Source organism: Microcebus murinus, chromosome 13 (genome assembly GCF_040939455.1).
Source record: "Microcebus murinus isolate Inina chromosome 13, M.murinus_Inina_mat1.0, whole genome shotgun sequence".
In the NCBI taxonomy this organism is placed as follows: Eukaryota; Metazoa; Chordata; class Mammalia; order Primates; family Cheirogaleidae; genus Microcebus; species Microcebus murinus.
In genome coordinates, this window is record NC_134116.1 from 2,770,325 (window position 1) to 2,793,559 (window position 23,235).

Sequence of the window (23,235 nt, forward strand, 5' to 3'; positions counted from 1 at the left end):
TCCATGTTTGTCACCCAGTCAATCTTTAGATGCCACAACCCCAGTCCAAGTCTGTGTCAGCAGTCCTGGGCTGTCACCGCCACTCGGGTCAGTCTGGTCTTCAGAGGATTCTTCGGGTCTGCAGTTGCTTTCCACTGGTCCTGGCACCGCTCCTGGTCTTTTTTATTAGCAGGTCTCACATGGGAGTGGTGTATCCAGGTCGCTACTATTCTATCGACCTTAAGAGCAGTGGGGTAACAAGAATAATTTGATAGGGGCCCTTCCACCTCGGCTCGAGGGTTCTGCTATTATGCCATTTCACCCACACCCAGTCCCCTGGCTGGTGTGGGTGAAACGAGTGTCCAGCACCCTCCTCCTCAGGCCGGTAGATAGCACGGAGGGCCGGCCATACCTGACTGTGGACATGTTGCAGAGCCTGCACAGCTTGTAACACTTCTTTGGGATGTCCCAGAAGAACCTCAGGGCTCATCATAGGAACTACAGGAGGGGGTGTGCCATACATGATTTCCAAAAGGGGTTAAACCCAAGTGATAAGGGGTGTTCCGGGCTCGGAACAGGGAGAAGGGAAGGAGGGTCACCCAGTCTCTGCCAGTCTCTAGGGCCAATTTAGTCAGGGTCTCCTTTATTGTTCTATTCATTCGCTCTACCTGCCCAGAGCTCTGGGGATTATATGCACAATGTAATTTCCAATCTATCCCCATAGCCTGGGCCAGCCCTTGACTAACCTGACAGACAAACGCAGGTCCATTATCTGATCCTATCCCTTCCGGCAGTCCATACCTGGGGACCATTTCTTCTAATATTTTCTTAGCTACTGTCAAAGCTGTTTCTCCTTTGTAGGGAAGGCTTCTACACATCTGGAAAACGTATCTACCATGACTAGTAAATAATGATACCCATACTTCCCAGGCTTGATCTCTGTGAAATCCACTTCCCAAAATAGTCCTGGCTGCCTCCCCCTTTCCCTCGTACCTGCGTGGATCCCTCTGGTCCTCCCCAGCTGCATGACCTGACAGGCTCGGCAACTTTTGACGATGTCATCTGGAACCCGTCCTTGTGACTCGAACCTTAGTTGAGCAGTGTCCAGCAGTTGCAGCATCTTTCTCTTCCCTAAATGTGTGGTCTGATGCAGGTGTTCTAACAGGTGGCATCCTAAGAGTTCTGGCACTATTAGGCAATGCTCTTCGTCCCGCAGCCAGCCATCTTCACTTTTGCTTACACGTAGCTGCTCTGAGGCCCAGACCTCATCTACACTGGAACAGTATGGCAGAGGAGGCAACCGTCCCATGCCTGGGGGTGGCAGGCTAAGGTGCAGGATGTTTGGCTGCGGAGTGTCTTCTGCAGCCTTCTTAGCTTCAGCGTCCACTCTCCGATTGCCCCGTGCTTCCACGGAATCCCCGCTCTGGTGTCCCGGGGTATGGACTACCGCCACTGCCTTTGGCAGCAAAACAGCCTCCAGTAGGTGGAGTATTTCAGGCTTGTGCTTAATTTCCTCTCCCTCTGCTGTGATGAAGCCCCTTTCTCTGTAGAGGGCCCCATGTATGTGCACAGTCCCAAAGGCATACCGGCTGTCAGTGTACACCGTCAGCCTTTTTCCTCGGGCCCGGCTAAGAGCCTCCGTCAGCACTATTAGTTCTGCCTTCTGAGCAGATGTCCCTTGCAGAAGGCGTGCCGCCCAGACAAGTTTACCTTGGTCATCCACTATGGCCGCCCCTGCGTACCTGCGTCCGTCCAGGACGAAACTGCTTCCGTCCGTGAACGAGGTCAGGTCGCTACCTGGAAGGGGGCGATCCTTCAAGTCTCTATGGGTTGTCTGGGTCTCAGCTAGGATCTCAAGGCAATCATGTTCAGGTGCGGCTGCATTGGGGGTTGGCAGAAGCGTAGCCGGATTCAAGGCTGCAGGGGTCCAGAACTCCATGCGGGGTGCGTCCAGCAAAAGTCCTTGGTAATGGGACAGCCTCGCATTTGTGATCCACTGTCCCGGTGGCTGCTTCAGAACCCCCTCTATGGCGTGCAGCGTGGTGATCTGCAGCCGCTGCCCTAGGGTGAGCTTATCAGCGTCTTTGACCAACAGGGCCGTGGCTGCGATGATTCGCAAGCACGCTGGCCACCCCGCTGCCACCAGATCTAATATAGTTTTTTTTTTTTTGACAAGTACACCACCGGTCTCTTCCAGGGTCCCAGGGCCTGCGTGAGTACCCCCTTGGCTATTCCCCTCTTCTCATCTATGAACAGGTGAAACTCTTTTGTAGGATCAGGGAGTGCTAGGGCCAGGGCTTCCAGCATGGCTGCCCTCAGGGCCTGAAAAGCGTCTTCCATTTGCACAGTCCACTCCCATGCTCGCCCCGCCTTACGCCCTTCATACAGAGGTCGAGCCTTTTCCGCAAACCCTGGAATCCAGAGGTGGCAGGAATCCACCGACCCCAGGAATTCCCTCAGTTCTCGGTTCGAAGCTGAAGTGGGTATCCCCAACACAGTCTGCTTCATTGCCTCGGTTAGCCACCTTCGGCCACCTTTTATCTTATATCCCAAATAGGTGACTTCATCCTTGCAAATTTGAACTTTCTTTGCACTGGCTTGGTACCCCAACTCGCCTAATATTTTGAATAAATTTTTGGTGCCCTCTAGGCAGGCCCGGGGGTTAGGTGCAGCTAACAGCAAGTCATCCACGTACTGCAGCAGAGTCACCTCTGGGTGATCAGGTCGGTACTCACCCAGGTCATCATGGAGGGCCTCGTTGAACAGGTAGTCGAGTTTTTAAACCCCTGGGGCAGTCTCGTCTAAGTCAGCTGCCCATGAATTCCTCTCTCGTGGTCCCGCCACTCAAAGGCGAAAATCTCCTGGCTGCGTGTCGCCACCGCCAGGCTAAAGAAGGCATCCTTTAGGTCTAGGACGGTATACCAAGACAGCGTGGGAGAGAGAGAGCTCAACTGAGTATAGGGGTTAGGGACTGTGGGGTGGATATCCAGGGCCCTTGCATTGACTTCCCCCGGTTTCTTCACCGGCAACAGGGGGGTGTTCCAGGCAGACTGGCGTTTCCGGAGAATCCCACTGTCCAGGAGTCTCCAAATGTGGGGTGTAATTCCCACTCTGGCTCCCTGGGACATGGGGTACTGTCTGACTCAGCTCTGGGTTTTAACTCAACGTAAAGAGGCGGCCGGTGTTTTGCTCATCCTGTGCCCCCTGTCTCAGCCTACACTATGGGAAATTCACAGAGCCATTGCTCCATGCCTTCCTCTCTGCTTTTTGTGGGCTAGTACAGTCTATATTTATCTGCCTGTGTCAGGGTCAGGATCTGAGTGACCCAGGGGCTGTTGATGAGATTGCCTTTATTATCAGTTATTATTACTCTCTCTTCTTCAAAATGAATTTGAGCCTTAAGCTTGGTAAGGATGTCTCTTCCCAGTAGTGGTGTGGGGCACTCAGGGATGACCATAAAGGCGTGACTCACTTGTCCTGAACCCAAATCCAATCTCCGCTGTGTGGTCCACCGATATAGTTTGGCTCCTGTTGCCCCCTGCACCCAACTGGTCTTACTGGACAATTTTCCTGTGTCTTCCGTTAGTACCGAATGTTCTGCTCTTGTATCTATGAGGAAGCTGACTGGGTTCCCCTCCACTTGCAAAGTTACCCTAGGTTCGGGGAGGGGGACCAAACCCTGTCTTCCCTATTCGTCTGTCACCTGTCCTGCAACCATGACTTTTTCAGGACCTCCAAGTCTTCACCTCCCTTTCTTTTTGGGGCACTCTCAGGCCCAATGTCCATGCTCTTTGCAATTGGCACATTGATCCTTCCTAGCCTTTCCCGCCGGGGCCTTTCCCTATCCTCTGACCCTATCTGCCCCCCTCTTGTGGCGGCTAGCAGGATTTTAGCCATCTCTCTGTTTGCTTTCCATGCTTCCCCAGCTTGGAATTTCCTATCTTCTATCCTGGTCCTCTCTAACCTCTCTTCTGGCGTCTCTCTATTGTTATAGACTTTCTCCGCCACTTCTAACAGGTCCTGCAGAGTCTTCTCGCCCAATCTATCTATTCTCTGCACCTTGTGCCTAATGTTGGGGGCCGCCTGATTGACAAACGCCATCATAACAGCTGCCTTACTCTCCTCCATTGTGGGATCTATGGGGTGTACTGCCGGAAGGCCTCCATGATCCTCTCTAAGTATGCTGCCGGGCTCTCCGGCCCCTGACGAACATCTCCTACCTTGGCCAAATTGGTCGGCTTTCACACCGCCATACGGAGACCGGCCATCAGAGTCTGGCGGTAGACCTGGAGATGGTCCCTACCTTCAGCCTCATCGTAGTCCCAAAGCGGCTGTTTAAGGGGAAAAGTTCGGTTGATGGTTCGCGGGTTTGTAGTAGGTCTGCCGTCCTCCCCCGGAACCAGCTTCCGCGCCTCCCCCTGAATCTTTTCTCTTTCCTCCGTTGTGAAGAGCACCTTAAGCAGCTGCTGGCAGTCATCTCAGGTGGGCTGATGAGTAAAAAGAACAGAGTCTAAAAGATTAATTAGGTCTCTCAGATTTTTGGAGATTGGAGTCCAGCAACACTGGCATCCCAACGGACCTCGGACTCCGTGCCCCCTCCTTTCTGTCCTCTTTAACTGCCAGAACTTCCGCCTTTCCCCTCGGGGCAGGTAGGAGGGCCTTCAGCCAGGGTGGCAGGTCTAGAACCAAGTCTTGCCAGACCACGATATAGGGGATCTGATCAGGGTGGCCGTGGTGGCCAAATACCACCCCGTTTACCTTTTCGATCAAGGAGGCATCAAACGAGCCCTCCCTGGGCCACCCCACTCCAAACGTGGGCCACTCAGCCTCACACAGGGTAACAAACGTTCCCTTCTTGACCTCCAGGGACAGGTTGTGTGCCCTTGCCCTGACATCCTTAAAATGGCTCACCAGGATGGACAACGGCGTTGTTAGAGCCTGTCCCATGGCTAGTTGGTAATAGGCAGATGTGCAAACCAATATTCTGCAGTTGGGGCACTGGGGACAAGGATCTGAATCCCTAGCATTTCACACTCCCTATGGAGGTAACGGCCGTGCCCCTCCCGCACTAGCCACTCCTGGCACGGGCGGCAGGAGATCCACTGTGCGCTGCCAGCCCATGCAGGGGAATACTCACCTGGAGGTTCTAGTCGCCCCTGCGGATCTTTTCGTGGGTCCCCTGATTCCACGGCCCCAGCCCGAAAACCCATGCCACCCTGATGGGTTCTCGGGCTGAAACCACAGAACCCAGAGACTCCAACAAGCCAACGAGAGATGTCACACTCACTCACACACACACACAGAAAGCTGGCGACAAACAAAGCAGACAACAGACAAGTGGACAATGAGGTAAACAGACAACCTAACCTGGTCCGGACCTACTCCCCAGTCTCCTCCTGACCAAGCCCTTGGCTACAAGGTCAGCTCCGGAGTCCAAACGGGGCCAGAGGACGTCTCGCCTGGCTCCTACCGGCGACCCACCAGTGCGTCCGCCTAGGTCCTGTGCCAGCGTCCTGATTCGGGGTCCTGCAAGGGGATTCCGCGTGCCTTGCCCAACACCACACCCGGCTAGTCCGGGGTGGATTTTCACACTCCTCCCTCAGCCCTGAATTCTATCCGGTAGTCTGTGGGGAAGGCAAATCCCGGACGAGCCCCCAAATGTTAGGGACCGACCTTCCACAGCCCCACCGGATAGAAAAGCAGAGACATCGAGGATGCAATCACACAAGAGGAGATTTATTTTCTGGCTAGCCAGGGTCCAAGCCCCAGAGCACCAACGCAGTGGCCACTCTCGCAGGCAAGGACCCGTTCTTCTTTTTCAAGATTATTTTAGCTCTTCTGGAATCCTTGAAATTTTATATGAATTGTAGGATGAGATTTTTATTTCTTCAAAAAATGCCACTGAGATTTTGATAGTATTGCATTGAACCTGTATAATGCTTTGGGTAGTGTTTTTATCTTAATGATACTAAGTCTTCAAATTCATAGACACACATGTCTTTACACTTATTTAGGTCTTTAATTTCATGTTAGCAATGTTTTGAAGGTTTCAGTGTAAAAATCTTATGATTCACTGCTTAAATTTGTTCGAAAGTATTTTATTCTTTTTGATGATATTATAAATGAAATTGTTTTCTTAATTTCCTTTTTGGATTGTTTATTGCTAGTATATGAGAATACAATTAATTTTTGTAGATTTATTCTGTATATTTTGACTTTGCTGATTTCACTTATTAGCTCTAACTCTGTGTGATGTTTGTGCATCACACAAACATCACACAAACACTACACACACACTGTGTGTCTAGTTTCTAGAGTTTCTTAGATTTCACATCATGTCATCTGTAAATAAAGCAGTTTTACCTCTTGTTTTCTAATTTGGTTGCCTTTTATTTCTTTTTCTTGCCTAATTTGTCTGGCTAGAATTTCCTTTAATGTTGAACAGAATTAGTAAAAGGGGATGTTCTTGGTCTTGGGAGAAGGAAAGCTTTTGGTTTTTCACCATTAAGTATGATATTAGCTATATGTTTTTCACAAATGTCCTTTATGAGATTGAAGAAGCTCCCTTCCATTCCTATTTGTAGAATGTTTTCTTTTCTTTTCTTTTTTTTTTTTTTGGATCATGAAAAGGTGTTGGATTTCATCCAATGCTTTTTCTGCCTCATTTGCAATGATCATGTGGTTTTGTTCATTTTATTAATGTGGTGTATTACATTGATTGGTTTTCTTATGTTGAGTCACTGTTGTGTTATATTCGAGATTCACAAGGCTGCAGGACAGAGAGACAGAGTCACCGAGGCTGTAATTATCAAAAGGAGTTTTATTGTCTAGCTCGAGCTAGGGTCTGAGCCCCCAGAGTGCCAGCACAGTGGCCTCTTTTCTGGGCCGGGACCCTCTTTTGTGTGTTAGTCCCCTTTTTATAACTCAGTTGTTTACCCACTGGTCATGCATCCGCCCCCACAGTGATTCTTACTTCATCCTGCCCCTGATAGGCTCTAACCTGTTCCGGGTCCTAGCTGAGAGACTCCGGTTTCTGCGTTCTTTGTCTTTTTCCTCTGCATCCCATAATGTACTCATAATGCCTTGCGGTTAGCAAACAAGCAGTAAACAGAAGATGGAAGGTGTCCATTGTCCTTATAGCCCAGTATCTTACAGTTGCATTCCTGGGATAAATCTTGCTTGGCTATGGTGTATAAGCCTGTAAATATGTCACCAAATTTGGTTTGTTAGGATTTTTATTTGAGGATTTTTATATCTATATTCAGAAGTTTTTTCTTATGTTGTCTTTGTCTGAATTTAGTATGAAAATAATGATGGCCTCATAGAATGAATTAGGAAGTGTTCTCCTCTTTTCAAGTTTTGGATAGAGTTTAAGAGGGATTGTTATTGATTATTCTCTAAATGTTTGATAAAATTCACCAATAAAGTCATCTGGTCCTGGGTTTTTCTTTGTTGTTGGATTTTGATTACTAAGTTTCCTTACTTGTTGTAGGTCTGTAGAAATAGATTTTCTATTTCTTCTTAAGTCAGTTTCAGTAGTTTGTGGGTTTCTAGAAATTTTCTCATTTCATCTATGTTATCCTACTGGTTGATATAACGTTGATTATAGTATTCACTTATAATTCATTTATTTCTATAAAGTTGGTAGTAATGCCCCTTTCTCATTTCTCATTTTAGTAATTTGGGTCTTATCTTTTTTTTTCTTTGTCAATATAGCTAACATTTTGTCAATATTGTTGATATTTTCAAATAACCAAGATTTGTTAATTTTCTGTATTTTTATTTTACTCTCTATTTCATCTATTTATGCTGTAATCTTTATAATTTTCTTCTTCTGATAGCTTTGGGCTTAGTTTGCTTTTTTTCTATTTTCTAAGGTATACAATTAGGTTATTGATTTGACGCCTTTATTATTTTTAAATGTAGGCATTTGCAGCAATAAGTTTCCTTCTGAAGACTGTTTTTGCTGTACTCTATAAATTGGGTATGTTGTGTTTTCATTTTAATTGTCTTAAGATATTTTTTAAAATTTTCCTAGTGATTTATTATTTGTTTTACTAATTAAGAGTTTGGTGTTTGGTTGCCACATATTTGTAAATTATCTAGTTTATCAAGATTTCTAGCTTTATTCATTGCGGTTGGAAAATATCCTTTGTAAGATTTCCATATTCTTAAATTTGTTGAAACTCATTTTGTGGTCTAAAATATAGTCTATTCTGAAGAATATCTTATTTGTGCACTGAAGAAGAATGTATTCTACTGTTGTTTGATGGAGTATTCTGTATATGTCTTCCTGGTGTCATTGTTTATAGTGTTGTTCAGTCTTCCATTTTGTTATGGATTTTCTATGTCATTGTTCCATCCGTTATTTTAAGTGGAATATTGAAATCTCTGACTGTCATTATAATGAATTTGTTTGAAGGCCATTCTGTAAGTAACTTAATTCACAAAAATATTCACACACCTATATGTTCTTCCAATACAAAATATTAGCAATTGGCTGTGCAGGATTGGGTGGGGAAAATACTATAAATGCGTACAGGACCCCAATTCCTTCTAGTTTACAACACCACGATTTCATGGTTTATGGAGATCAATTTACAAATTCTTAAAAATAGAAAAAAAAAAGATAAATAAGCACTTGTGTGAATGCTAGTGTGTAGTATGTTGTGGATCTAAGGCCCATAACAGCGGCTTTGCAGCGATATGGGAGAGGAGGCCGGGTGGGCATTTGTCCTTAGACACATAATTTAACATCTTTCAGTCACATCCAACCTGATCCTCAGGAGTCTGGTTCTCATGCTCGCTATTCACAAAATAAAAAGCATCCAATATGGACCTCTTTTTGTTCCTTTAGTAAACTGACTAAGTCCAAGTTATCTTTTCTTTATATGGCCAGGAACTAGGAGTAGAATTACCACCTTAGGTAATTTGGTGAGTGTTACGCCACACTCCAAGATGGTGTTTGTATTCTAACCCACATAACTCTCTGATTGTGGAGTGTGTTGGAAAGACGGTTTGGTTGAGTTGGGCTCTTTTATTTTCTGCCAGGCTGTCTTCTCTTGCAACCCAGAGTCTGCCACACACACAGTCCTCTCCCCCACCCACCTGAGAATACTGAGCACACCTCAGCTGAACATCGTCTTTCTTGTCTTACTGCTCTTGCACATTGTTGTACTAACATGGGGAGTTTGAAGGGTTTTAATGTTGGAAAAATGCCTTCTTTCTTTACCATTTACCACCCTCATTCTGTGTTTTTCACACTTCTCAAGTTCAATATTGAAGGGCCTGGTTAAAAGTCTTTGGAGTCAGACAAGAGCTTGGCTTCAGAATCCAGTGTGATCTGGGACAAATTATTAAAAATCTTTGTGACTTAGAAGGGATAGAATAGCCATCTTGCATTGTCATTGTTTTGAGCGACTGAAATAATGCACATAGAAGAGCCCTAACCTGTCCTGCTTTTCAGTGGGTGATCAATAAATGTAACTTGCAAGCCAGCCTGGAACAGGATACTGGGAGTCCTTGTGCTTCATTGTCCCCTTAGCCAGGCAGTCTGGCCCCAAACATCAGATACTGGGACAGTGGAATCCTGTTATGGAGGTGTCTCACACCACGACATGCTTTAGCATTTGGCAGGAAGTTCCATGACATCAAATCGTCCTTCCTGATGGACATATCTTCTGTAATTTTTATTTGCAACTTGGTTTCTAAAATTTCACTATTGAATAATAAAAATTTAGGCCGGGCACGGTGGCTCACGCCTGTAATCCTAGCACTCTGGGAGGCCGAGGCGGGCGGATTGCTCAAGGTCAGGAGTTTGAAAGAAAACAGCCTGAGCAAGAGCGAGACCCCGTCTCTACTATAAATAGAAAGAAATTAATTGGCCAACTAATATATAGAAAAAATTAGCTGAGCATGGTGGCATATGCCTGTAGTCCCAGCTACTTGGCTGAGGCAGCAGGATCCCTTGAGCCCAGGAGTTGGAGGTTGCTGTGAGCTAGGCTGACACCACAGCACTCACTCTAGCCTGGACAACAAAGTGAGACTCTGTCAAAAAAAAAAAGAAAGAAAGAAAGAAAGAAAGAAAGAAAGAAAGAAAGAAAGAAAGAAAGAATAATAAAAATTTAGAAATGGGAGTGTTACCAAAAGATGTCATTGTTAGCCTATGTAGCAAAAATGAGGGCCATAGATTGTTTGATGTTTCCTAAACCATTAATTTGCATGGCTGGTAGGTGGCAAACAAATGTTAATTTAAGAACAATAGCTATAAATTAAAAAACTGCCCAAGTTTGCAATAATAGTTCTTAGAGTCCATGTAAGCTCTTTGATTAAGAATCTTATGTTCTACCAGCTGAGGTAGCCAGGTAGATATGGTTACACTCTTTGAAATGTGCAGGGCACTGTACAACTATAAGGATTGGTGTTGGTGACAATGGCTGTGATTGTAACCATTGTGGTAAAGTAATGATGGCCATGATCAGCATTAGAGTCGAGCCACCACGATTCCAGCTAAGTGGTCCTGATTGTACCATTGCAATGCCTTTGGGTGATAGTCTGTTTTGGGGTTTTGAGGACCACGAAGACATTCTTCACTGAACTAAGAATGGTGGTGGCTTCTGCTGACTCCTTTCCCTTGGCCATTTCCAGTTATAGTCAAAACACATTTTAGAGTAGGTGGGTTAAATTGGGCATTTCTCTCTATTAAAGAAGAGAACACTTCTCTTCCTTTTTTTCTTCTTCATTAAATTAAAAATTCAAACCAATAGTTAAGAGGCTCATATATGGACATAGTCTTACCTTGGCTTATGTACTTGGAGAAATTAAATCCATTTCTAATCTCATGTGTTAAGTCAATACAATTTGTTATCCACTAGCTTTGGGAGAATGCTGACGAGGGAGGAAGGAAAAAAAACAAGGAGGAAGGAACCCAAGGCATTATCCCTGTGGGCATACCAGTAGAGTAGATCAGAATAGCTTTCATCAGACTGGCTCTGAGAACTTGGGACTTAGTGTATGCATGATGTCCAAACCATCATCTGAAGCATAAGCTGTTTAGTCTATAGTGTGCTTCTTTTATTGATCTACATAGTACGTGGCTTTGGGTTCAACAAATTTTTCGACTTATACTTTTTTACTTGAACAGACTGTTTTACTCATGGGGTGTCTCTAACTCAGAATCCACTGGAGACAATTATCTCAGTAGCAGCCCGTCCTCACTTGGAGACGCCAACACCCCACAGCTGTGACAGGCACACCTGGCCGTGCCCGTCATCTGCTCTTTGCTCCTCCGTCCATCGCTGCTTCGTTACAGGCATCGCTGCTCAAACCGAGACACATTCTGTGTTCTATAAAAATAAGAGGCTGACCCTGAGATCCCCCAGGGAAGATGGCAGCGTGAGCTAAAGAGCACATTCTCATTACTGGTTCTCAGGATGGGTTGGTTCAAAATATGCAGGTCCTTTGTTTTCCCCTTAAGAATCCTTTTATTAATGAATTGGACATAGACGGTTTGTAGGTAATTACGCTTCTACTACAGATGGGGCAGCATCACCCTCAAAAACCCAGAGCAACTTAATAGTGGTTAAAGTCTCAATATTTACTACGACACAGGCATTGTTATAGCCATTTTTGAAGTATGAAGTTCAAAACATACTTTAAAAAATAGGAACTGGAGATTGAAACTGGTATATCCCTTAGCAGTGTCATAGACTCTTAGAACAGAATCAGGAAATATTTTAGATCTGGAAATGACCTCCAAGGCCAAATTCAATTCCTTAATTGGCACAAAGAAGATAAATAATTTCTTTTAATTTTCACAGCTGGCAGGTATCTCAGGTATTTAGATTCTCAGATCAGTTCTGCTAAGTTATTATATAAGTTAAGGTCAAGAAAATACCTTAGGGGATAAATATTTACTTCTTCGATCTTAAGTATGGACATGTGGCTCCTCATCTATCTTGTGGATCAGAGTTTCTGTAGCTGTGGGAGGCTGCTTGTTTTTACCTCAAAATGAATCCTCTACCCATTGATTTTCTCAGAGCAGCCAGCACCTCCTTGTTCCTCAGGCTATAAATGAGAGGGTTGAGCATGGGAGTGAAGATGGTATTGATCATGGACAGTATTTCATCCTGTTCTGAAGTGTGAAAGGAGTGAGGGGTCATGTAAATGATCATGGCTGGTCCATAGTAGAGGCTCACTACAGCCAAATGAGAGGAACAGGTGGCCACGGCTTTCCTCCTACCCTCTGGCGAATTCATGCGGAGGACTGTGAGGAAGATGAGCATGTAGGAAGACATGATCAGTCCTAAGGGAAGAAGAACAAACACAATGCAAATGACAGACACCACCATCTCATATAAGGAAGTGTCCTCACAAGAGAGCGTCAGGACAGCAGGCATTTCACAGAAGAAGTGGTGGATTTCCCCGGAGCCACAGAAGGGAAAGTGCATGGTGTATATGGTATTGATGAGGGAATTTAGGACACCTCCACCCCATGACACTAGGGCCATCTGCAGGCAGATTCTGGGGCTCATGACAACCGAATATCTCAGTGGGTTGCAGATGGCCATGTAACGGTCATAGGACATCATGGTCAAAAGGAGACACTCACCACCCCCAATAGCAAAGAAGAAGAAAATCTGAGTTCCACAGGCAACCTTTGAGATGTTTCTCTTCCCAGAGAAGAAGTTGATGGCCATCTTCGGGACTGTGGTGGAAATTAAGGCCAAGTCAATGAGAGAGAGATGGCTGAGTAGTATGTACATGGGGGTGTGGAGGCGGGGGTCCCTCCAGATCAAGAGGATCAAGGTGGCATTCCCAGTGACGGCGACGACATAGAGCAGAAGGATGGAGGTGATGAGGATGCTGATGTGTGGCAGCTCTGGGAAAAGTCCCAGGAGAAGGAAATCAGTCAAGGTTTCGTTCCCTCTGTCCACGCTCTGGTCCTTCATACTGGGACTAGAGCATGTGGAGAAAACAATAAAAATGTGTGATACTGATGAACTGTGCCGGCTTTTATTTTTCTTAGAACTTTATCAGAAATACTTTCTTTGAACATCAGTATTGGTGCAAAGAAAAAAAAAGGAAGAAAGAAAGGAAAAACATATTTTTTAACAGCTGGGACCAGGATTTTATTAGAGAAGCACTCGCTGTTTGGGGAAACCCTTGAATGTGAAAGGCAAGGCCCTGAGGCTGGAGGCTGAGAAATTTAGCCCTTGCATGCAGCAGCGACATGTTTTGGGCGTGGTGCAGACGTGGACAGCCCAGAGGACAGGGGTCGAAAGAATCGACTGAATTCTTTGGAAAATAGTGGTTGGTGGTTCCCAAGAGGAGAATGGCTGAATGTCTTTTAACCACTTCGGGGCCAGCGTCGATATAGTCGACAGCCACAGATGAAGGCGCACAGCTGAGCATCGACTTTAGCCAACAGCCGTGATACGACTTTTCTAATTTTTCATTTATCAAAATAAAATTGTGAACTTTTAAATATAACATAATGAAAACATACATGCATATGTTACCTATTCTGACTTACATTACAAATAAAGCTGCCTGTAATGTAAAACAAGCTTTTGGTGCTTTCAAGCTTTCCTCACCACACAAGAGCAACACGGACCGTCGTCAATGCGCAGCACTCACCACCGTGCGGACTGCGAGCGCCGGCTGTGGGCGAGGCTTCGCGGCCCGTGAGCACCGAGCCCAAGGGGTTAAGGACAGGTATGTGTATTATTCGTGTCACTATTGTGTGTGTGTGTGCACATGTGTGTATTGCTGGTGTGTAAATATCTTTCACTATCCTTGGACTTTGGAGAGTCTGCGGCCTTCTGTTGGGCGTGGTGTGGAGTAAATGAGCCCGGCAGGGCAGTGTCTGGCGTTTACGGTGGTGTGTAGAAGGGACAGCGTACATGAATTGGCAACAAGAACTTACAGTGAATGAAATCATCAAAAGCTGCAACTCAGAGCTGGAGATAGTAAGCTTCCTTCCAAACCCTCACTCCTAAGAGCCTGTAGAAAGTTTGAAGAGATGTTAGGGTTTTCTGCTGCATGTGGCGTACATTTGATTCCATGTTATTCAAGTTTGAAAGGTTGTGATAACCCCAGCTGACATCTACTTTGCACAGAATGGCACTGGTTGTAAGTACGAAGCTGGATGTCAGATGAAATGCTACGCCTAACTTTTGGCTTCCTTTTCCAAACGTGAAACAATGAAATAGGAGATGAGCGACGCTGGTCTCTTATGTCCCTTGTTCTCTCTGTCTGAGGGCCACAGGACGCCCTCTAACCCTGTTGGCCGTTCAGGCCACGCCAGCCCTCTCACGCTGCTTCCCCGGCAGAGCCTCACTCTCTGGCTGCTCTTTTGGGTGTCAGGGCCTGGACGAGACGGTTCTCCCTCTCGAGCAGGAGCTGATGAGGTAATTCCCTTAGGATCGCTGCCACTGTAAAGTACAGCAGACGCTCCTGTGGGGAGGCCTTCAGAAGTTTTCAAGAGGGAATTATTTTTAATAGACTTTTTCAAGGGCATTTTCAGGTTCACAGAAAAATTGAGGGAAAACCACAGACGTTCCCATATGCCACTGCCCTGCCCCCACACATGCACGGCTGTCTCCACTGCCAACACTTTGGGCCTGCACTGGCCAGCCACCATTACCCGAAGAACATAGTTTATATTAGAGCTTACAGATTATGGAATTTCTGAAGATTAAACAAGTATAGTTTTGATCTTAGATACTGACTGGAGTTGGAACGACAGATTTTTTGGTGAGTGAGCGGCCGAAATAACTGGATGGAGGACTGACACTCTTCATCAACAGAGCCCCACCTGGGCCTCACAGCCCCTCGCCACACCTGGTAACCTTCTGCTCTCTCCCACCCCTGGCCTGCGGAAACATGACTGTTTTATTTACGTTTTGATCTCAGTGCTAGGATATAACGCCTGGCATGAGAGACTGTTCAGTACTGCAAAAGGAAAACAGAGAGGAGGAGGAGGAGAGTAAAGGAACAAACCCATTAGAACCAGTCTCTGCTTGAAATTCCATTGATATTATCTGCTTTAAGTGCTAAACATGGTATTACCTTCTTAAGTCTGGTTAAAAGTGGAGGGACATCTATGGAAAAAAATACTCTTGAGTTTGTTAGAATGCCAGCACATGTTGGTTTTGAAGCTTGGGTGGATTGACACACGACTAGGGTATGTTAGCTAATCCTCCGTGAAGGCTGATTTTAGTTAGACTTGGATGGTGCAAGTTTGTTCTGCCTGGTTTTCTTCTTGAACCTTGTGATGCCAGAATGATACTGTTTTTCACCAAAACTTGAACAATTAAAATAGCAATTATTACTTACGGAAGAAAAATTAATTACAAATAATTATGAAATTTAAAATATTAATGCATTTCTGGAGAGGTACAAATGCTAATCTATAGAAAGATAATAGTTGAAATGGTAATAATTACTTTTTTTTTTTGAGACAGAATCTAACTCTGTTACCCCAGGATAGAGTGCAGTGGTATCAGCCTAGCTCACTACAACCTCAAACTCCCAGGCTAAAGTGGCCCTTCTGCCTTACCCACCTGAGTGGCTGGGACCACAGGTGCACACCACCACACCTGGCTAATTTTTCTATTTTTAGTAGATGTGGGGTCTCGCTCTTGCTCAGGCTGATCTAAAACTCCTGACCTGAAGCAATCCTCCTGCCTCAGCCTCCTAGAGTGCTAGGATTACAGGCATGTGCCACCGCACCCAGCCAATAATTACTTCAGCGCTAAGAGGAGGTCACTGTTTTTAAGTACTTTGTACTTACTAATTACTTGCCAATTATTCTCACAAACACTGTGCTGTGTTTATTTTACAGATAGAGAACCCCAGCAGAGAACATATCTCACTTGCCTAAAATCAAATGAGTAACAAATACAGAGCCTGGATTTGAACTAGGTCATCTGACTCAGAAGATGACTAGCATAGTCATCTTGTCCCCTCCTTTCCCTTCCCATCCTGACTTCTCCCCTGCCATATACACCATCTCTCAGTTCCCACCACTCCTGGGGCCACCCACCCCCACAATCCTCCTCCCATCTCTCACCTTGACTGAAAACCAAGTCAGGAATGGAGCAGCTGGAATAATGTCCAAGGAGGGAAGGCGAATCTAAGTGGGGAAGGACATTGCTTGGTGACCCTCTCTCTCTGTTGCCCTCAATGCCTCTCCTAGTTCAGACCCTCCCTCCAGCCCCAACTCATCTCTGTACTGCCTCCATGTAGAACTGATGTCCTTGCTCCGATTGGATATCTGGAATCCCCTGACTATAGATTTCAGGGCCTGTGGGAATGAAACTCATAAATCTCTGGAGGGTACAAATTAACACAGCTTGAGAACTGAGCTTGAGAACTGGCCTGGCAGTGAGTGCCAGGCAAGGACCAAATTATTAGTCTCAATAAGACAACTGGGTTTGTAATCCTGCTCGTGCAAGTCAGTGTTGACCTAGAAAATGCAACGCCCCCAAGGGAGTCAGGCCAATTCTTTGTGGAAAATCTGCACAGGTAATTGATTTGGTATGCATGGAGGGAAACACAGCCTGGCCAATGGATATACCTCACAATGGGCTATGACTCTCCAGAAATGAAGAATAAATATGAGATTGTGCCTTAGGCGGGGTAACTATCCAACAAAAGCAATGCCTGCTGTTATGTAACCACTTCTGGGGGCTCCCTTGGCCTTTGTCCCTTGGGAATTCTGCCCCAGATGTTAATTAACCCTGTTGTCTGATAGCTGTTTGGATTTCTTCCAGGTCCCAGAGTAATTGTCTAATCAGGTGGAAGGGACATTAGAGAACAGTGAACAAGTCCTCAGTGCTGCACCCAAGGAAACAGAGGTCAGGAGTGCACACTGGCCCTGCCAGTTAGAGGCACACGTGCTTTCCAGCAGAAGCCTCTGGTGCAGCCTATGCCTCCCTTTAAACATAGACCTAGGTTTTGAGTTGAGAAGACAGTGCCTGCATAGTGTCAAAGGACACTTTTGAAAATAGTTGGAATATAAAGTCTGTACAATCTCTAGAAGTGTTGAATAAAATGGCAAAAAGGTAAGTAATAAAATACTAAGATGTAGAAATGAAGCTATGACATAAAAATCTACTTAATAAGAATTCTAGGAAGAGGCAAGAGTTCACACACATAAGAGGAAATTGTCAAAGAACAACTATGAAGGTGATTCCCCCGGGGTGGTAGGAAGCAGTTTTGGAGTCTAAAAGTCCATAGTTAAGATGTCAGTTCCTGCTGAGGGCTATTGGGGAAGGGTCTGTTTTAGGTCTCTTTCCTCAGCTTGTAGATGATCATCATACACTTTTTTTTCATTTTATCTTCCCTATATGCATATCTGCATCCAATTTTTCTCTTTTTATAAAAATACCAGACATTTGAATTGGGCCCACTCTAACAACCTAATTTTAACTCAATTTTCTCTATAAATTGAAAAAATAATCTCTGACCCTATCTCAAAATAAGTTCACATTCTGAGGTACCAGGGGTTATAACTTCAACATAAAAATTTTAGGGGAACACAGTTTGACCCACAACAACATATAGTATACATTTAAAATACTATTTTTGTAGGTTACTTAGGTTAGTGATTTTCTTCTCCATGTCTTTCAGTATTGTTATTAATTTGTAATGAAGTTAAATTCATATGTTTCAGTTTGTGTTCTATTTTAGATTCCTCCCATATCCTTGATGATTTTAATTATTTATTTTGGGGTATGTAAAACATTACCCAGTCTCTAAAAGTCAGAACTGTCTAAAAACACATGCTCAGAGAAGTTTCACTCATACTCATTCCTTCATCTCTGCTCACATTTCCTGATTCCTTGTACCTCATTCTCACCTAAAGCCTGCTTATAATGATTCTCACTAGTTTCAAGTTTATCCTTTCTGTATTTTTTTTGCACAAATGATAAATTCACATATATTTTCTATCTTTTTTCCTATATGAAAGCTAGCATGCTATGAATATTTTTACTTTTTCATTTAACAATATGTCTCTGATATCATTACAATCATTTTATAGACATCTTCCTCATTTGTGGGGAGTTAGCTACGCTCCCAGAAAAAAATCGGGTCCCTTAGGCAGGGGTCATCGCAAAGGATAAGAAAATAATATAAAATAAAAAGTAATAGAAATAAAATAATACACAGAGATGAAGGTATAGTTTTATAGATTCATAAAGAAAAGTAGGGATACTGGGGGACCTCACAATATGCCCGTAAATTGTGAGGCAAGGAGTGAAGTTACATCAGTATTTATAGGTACGATGATCGGTTGACCGGGGTAACAGATTTACACAATAACAGGTAGTTCATTTTTGTTTTCTGTTGAAAGTATCCCCAAACGCTTCTAGAGACCCCTTAATTAACTCTATTTATGTGAGCAAACTGTTACAAAATCTTTCAAAGACAAACTTCTAACTTCTAAGATATAGCTATCACTTAACATAGGGGTTACACAGAGATATAGTGGCTCCATATTTCTTTATCTAGTTATTGTGGATGGAGATAGGCAGTCAGGAATCAAGCAGGAACTGGCCCTTGGGCTAATTGCTTTTAGCTGCAGGTGTCTGTCTCTCAGATGGGCAGTATTTGATCAGCTCTCATCCCCTGGCTCCATGAAGACCTGCTTTGTCATTCAAAGCAGGTGAAAACCACAAGTTTGAGACTGCGGCTTCACCTTGGCAAGCAGCTGCCACTGACCTTTGAGAGGCCCTCCCGAGGCAAGGCAGCCTTTGATATGCAAACGAACAAGTTCACATAGTCCTTCAGGGAAAGGCCTTGGAAAATTCCTGAGATCATTTCTGTCTCTAATATTGTAGGGGACATCTCAATAAAGCAATAATTCTATGGAGCTGCACTCATTTTTTCTTTTTACAATCACATAATTATTCATTGTGTGGATATAACAGTTTATTCAAGTACTCTGCTATACATGAGCATTAAGATTGTTTTCAATAATTTATAAGTACACACAATGCTACAATGAATAACTGTGTGCATACATATTTTCATGTTGTTGGAGATGTATCATCAGGGCAGATTCTTAGAAGTTAGATGATTGGGTCAAAAGGTAAGAATATATGTAATTTTGTTAGAGTTTGCCAAATTCTCCTCCAAAATGTTTGCACTGTTTGCATTCCCACAAATAGTATACTGGAGTGCCTGTTTCCCCACAAGTCACCAATAAAATGTATTGTCATACTTTTTAAGTATCATCAATCTAATATGTGAGAAATATACTATATCCCAATGCTGTTTAAATTTCTCTAAATATTGAATGAGTTTGAAAACTTTCACATGTTTATAAGCTATTTTGATATCTTTTTGTGAATTTGTGTGTTTGTACCTTCTTCCCATTTTTCTATTGGGTCTTTGGTTCTTTGTCATTTAATTTTTAAGAATTTTTTATACTTCAGAGATATTGGCCGTTTGGGTTCTATTTGGGATTTATTCTTATCATGGTATGGAATGTATAACTAATTGTATATGCATCTACTTGCATATGTCATAAAATATGTATCTATTTCCCAAATTAATCAACGTACTTTTGAAGTATAACAAAGATGGGAGTCTGGAATAAGGTGATTTGGTTACTACTTTAATCAAGATAATGTGACATTGGTGTAGGGACAGATAAATATGTCAAAGAAATGGAACAGAAAGCCCAAGCCCAGCAATATATGTATATGTAATATGTAAATATATATATACATATATATGTGTGTGTGTGTGTGTGTATGAAATAAAATAAATTTTGACCATTATCTTGCATCATAAATAAATGCCATATGGATTGTATATTTGAATATCAAAGATAAAACAATAAATTTGTTAAGAGATGATGCAGAAAAATATCTTTAGACCTTGGGAGACACAAGAGTTCTTAAATAGGACTCAAAGAATATCAACAATAAAGTGAATGATGAATAAAGGATACTGAATAAAGGATAAGTATGAAATTCTGTTGATGAAATATACCCTAAAAGAGTGAAAGGCGAGTATATAAAAAGATATTGGTAGTAATTATAACTGACAAAGGGTGTATAACAAATCCCTACAAATTAATGATATGTATAATTTTCCCTATTTTATTTAGTTTCCTATTTGTGTTCTCTGTAGCTTCCTGAGCTTACTTAAGACAAATTTTCTTTGTCAGTTAATTTATAGATCTTCCTTTCTTTAGGGTCCATTAGTGAAGAAGTTTTTTTCTTTGGTAGTGTCATATTTCCCTGATTCTTTGTGTTCACTGTAACTTTGTGTTGGTGTTTATGCATTTGAAGAAGCGGTTATCTCTTCCATTATTTACAGACTGTTTGTGGCAGGAAAATAACTTCAACAGTCAGCACAGAATCTAGAGATTCTAGAAGTCTCTCATATGGTTCCTGTGGATGTGCATGCTTCACTACATCCCTCCATCCTGGTGGAGAAATTTCAGGGTTGTGTGCCTTTCCCAATCTCACTGAGCCATGTTGGCCATCGTAAGCTGGCCCACATTTCCGTAGGGGCATCCACTGAAACACCAGCAGGCTGGGTGCAAACTACACTTTTCTCCCTTCCTCATGAAGGAGAGGTCTTAGGATTGTGCACCTTCTTCTAATCCCACACAACTGTGGAGGATGCTGAAAGCCGCCTGCCCTTTGTCTCTGGGAAATACACTGGGATGCTGGGATTATGGTGCAGCCCCACTTCTCCCCCTTTCTCCTGTGTAAGTCTCAAGATTGTGATTTTTTTTTGAGACAGAGTTTCGCCTTGTGTCCCAGGCTAGAGTGAGTGCCATAGCGTCAGTCTAGCTCACAGCAACCTCCAACTCCTGGGCTCAAACGATCCTACTGCCTCAGCCTCCCGAGTAGCTGGGACTACAAGCATGCACCACCATGCTCGGCTAATTTTTTCTATATATATATTAGTTGGCCAAGTCATTTCTAATTTTATAGTAGAGATGGGGTCTCGCTCTTGCTCAGGCTGGTTTCGAACTCCTGACCTCGAGCAATCCACCCGCCTCGGCCTCCCAGAGTGCTAGGATTACGCCCGGCCAGGATTGTGATCTTTTTCTTGGTCCCATGGTGCTGTGCAGGCTGTGGAGAGGCCCCATCCCCTTTTTTATTCTTAACTGCCCTTAGGTATTTTAACTAGTTCTGTTGGCTCAACATTCTGAGTAAAGTGAGACAGAAGAAAGGCTCACATGCAGTGCCCCAAAGACAGGGGATGTAAGATGGATGCTTCTCTCACTTTCCCCCGGGAAGAAATTGCAGGCTGATCAGATGTCTTGATGCAGAGCTGTGCTGACATGGAAGAGGGACTGACATGGATTTTTTGTTTGTTTCTTTTCTCTCACCCATTTCTAAGCATTTTGTTTGTTTGTTTTGTGCTTAGCTGAGGTGTTGCAATTCTTAATTGGATTATGGACATCATAAAGGTGTTTTGGTACAAATACCATTGTTCTATTCATGTTTTTGTGAGGAAAAGAGGGCCAGGACTTCTTATTCCATCATCTTGCTGATGTCATTTCTTTAATATTTTAGTTATCATAAAGTGTCTTTATGTCTCCAATAGTATTTATTGTCTTAAGATATATTTTGCTCGATATTAACATAGCCATTTCAGTTCTTTTACAGTTATTCTTTGCCTCATATATCTTTACTATTCTTTTGCTTTCAACTTATTTGAATTTAATGTATATGCTTCTTTACAAGGCATGCATTTGAGTCCTATATTTTTAATCTGGTCTGACAAACCCTGAAAATTTACAGAGATGTTTAATCTTTTCATTCCTGTATCTGCATAGTTCACTGTTGAGCTGGAGAGTGGTTAGAAGTTTTGTTCAAATAGTTCATGTTTGTCACGCTTCCATTCCCTGCTGATAGATTCTGTGTGTAGACTGGAAAGCACATTCAAACTAGCTGGTTCTCAAATGGGCCCTGTCTTCTACTCCCCATCAGGCTCCCTCATGTCTTGCCTGGGAATTGGACAGGCTCCTGCCAGGGATGTGTGGGTGACCTGTGATCTTGCCAGTCATTCTCTGTCTCACATGTTCACAGCCTCCAGTCAAGGCAGGATGTATTCAGAGTTTATAAAGCCTATTTGGCGGTCTGATGACTTGGAAGCCCCTGTGAATTCCCTTCTTGGGCACATTCATTATTTGTACCAAACAGGCCAACGCCCTCAGTGAGCCTTCACTAGCAAGCAGTGTCAACACTGGTGGTTTCCACAGCCTGCACCACGCTTGTTGAACTGCCGCTCAACAGACCAGGGGTAGGGAATGCATGCTGGGGCAAAACACCACACACTGGAATTCAGTAGTTCCCGTGAATAATCGCCTTTAAACTTGTTTGTATGTTGCCACATTCCAAAGCCATCAAATAGTTGAAGTTTTGAATGTTTTGTTCAGCTTTTTAGTTGCATTCTTTTGGGCAGGGGTACTTGTTAATCTCCTCATTTCTTAAGGATAGAAGTCAGAAAATTATTTCCTTGGAGATAGGAAAATGGCGGAGTAGGGGTGCCCTCCTGGCTCTCTGCTCCCAGAGCGAAAAGTGAAGAAAGTGGACAGCCACACGTGAGCGATCTGCACTTCCACGGAACCAGCTTCGCAAGCCCGCAGACATCCAACAAGAAACGGAGGAATAAGACCATTTACAGCCTAAAGCAAAGGTGAACGGATCATTCTTCTGCAAAACTCGGAGATTCGGAGGCACACAACAGGGAGGGAGCGAGGCACAGTTTAAGCCGCTGCCGGCTGGCAGTGGTGCCAGCCCTACCCGGTGCTGAGAAACACCCCCTCCTACACCGAGCTACACTTCCATGTAGGCCGGGAGGTGCCTGAAGTTGGTGAGAAGTGGCAGCGCAGGACTAAGCCATGTGGAGAGGAGACTAGAGCAGGGAACGCGCTGAGTCGCCAGAGCTCACAGCGGCCGCAGTTTAAGGTGGGGGAGGGTCCGCGCGCAGCAACCGCTCTCCGCCCAGCAGGAACCAGAGCCTACTTGGGCATCTCCCTGCAGAACACTCCCAGGTCAAGGTGAAGGGGAGTTTACACAGAAGGAGGCTTTGACTTTGGATATAGAGGAGGTTTGAGATAGCACTGAGAGGTCAGAGTGTGCAAAGTTAGACTCCTGGATCCATTAGGACCCCCCCTCCTCTGCCCCTCCGGCACCACTCCCGCCCCCGCATTCCGGCGCTGACAGCGCTGACTTGGGCTCGGGGTTTGGAGGGGAGGCGCAGAGAGAGTGCTGG

General features: G+C 44.1%; 1 protein-coding gene across 1 annotated transcript; it reads right to left on the minus strand.

Moving 5' to 3' along the window:
• Positions 1–11,978: 11,978 nt before the first annotated feature.
• LOC105865720 (olfactory receptor 2M3-like) lies at positions 11,979–12,929 on the minus strand. Its single transcript, XM_012754524.2, has one exon. The coding sequence runs from the start codon at positions 12,927–12,929 to the stop codon at positions 11,979–11,981; it is 951 nt and encodes a 316-aa protein (XP_012609978.1).
• Positions 12,930–23,235: the final 10,306 nt, after the last annotated feature.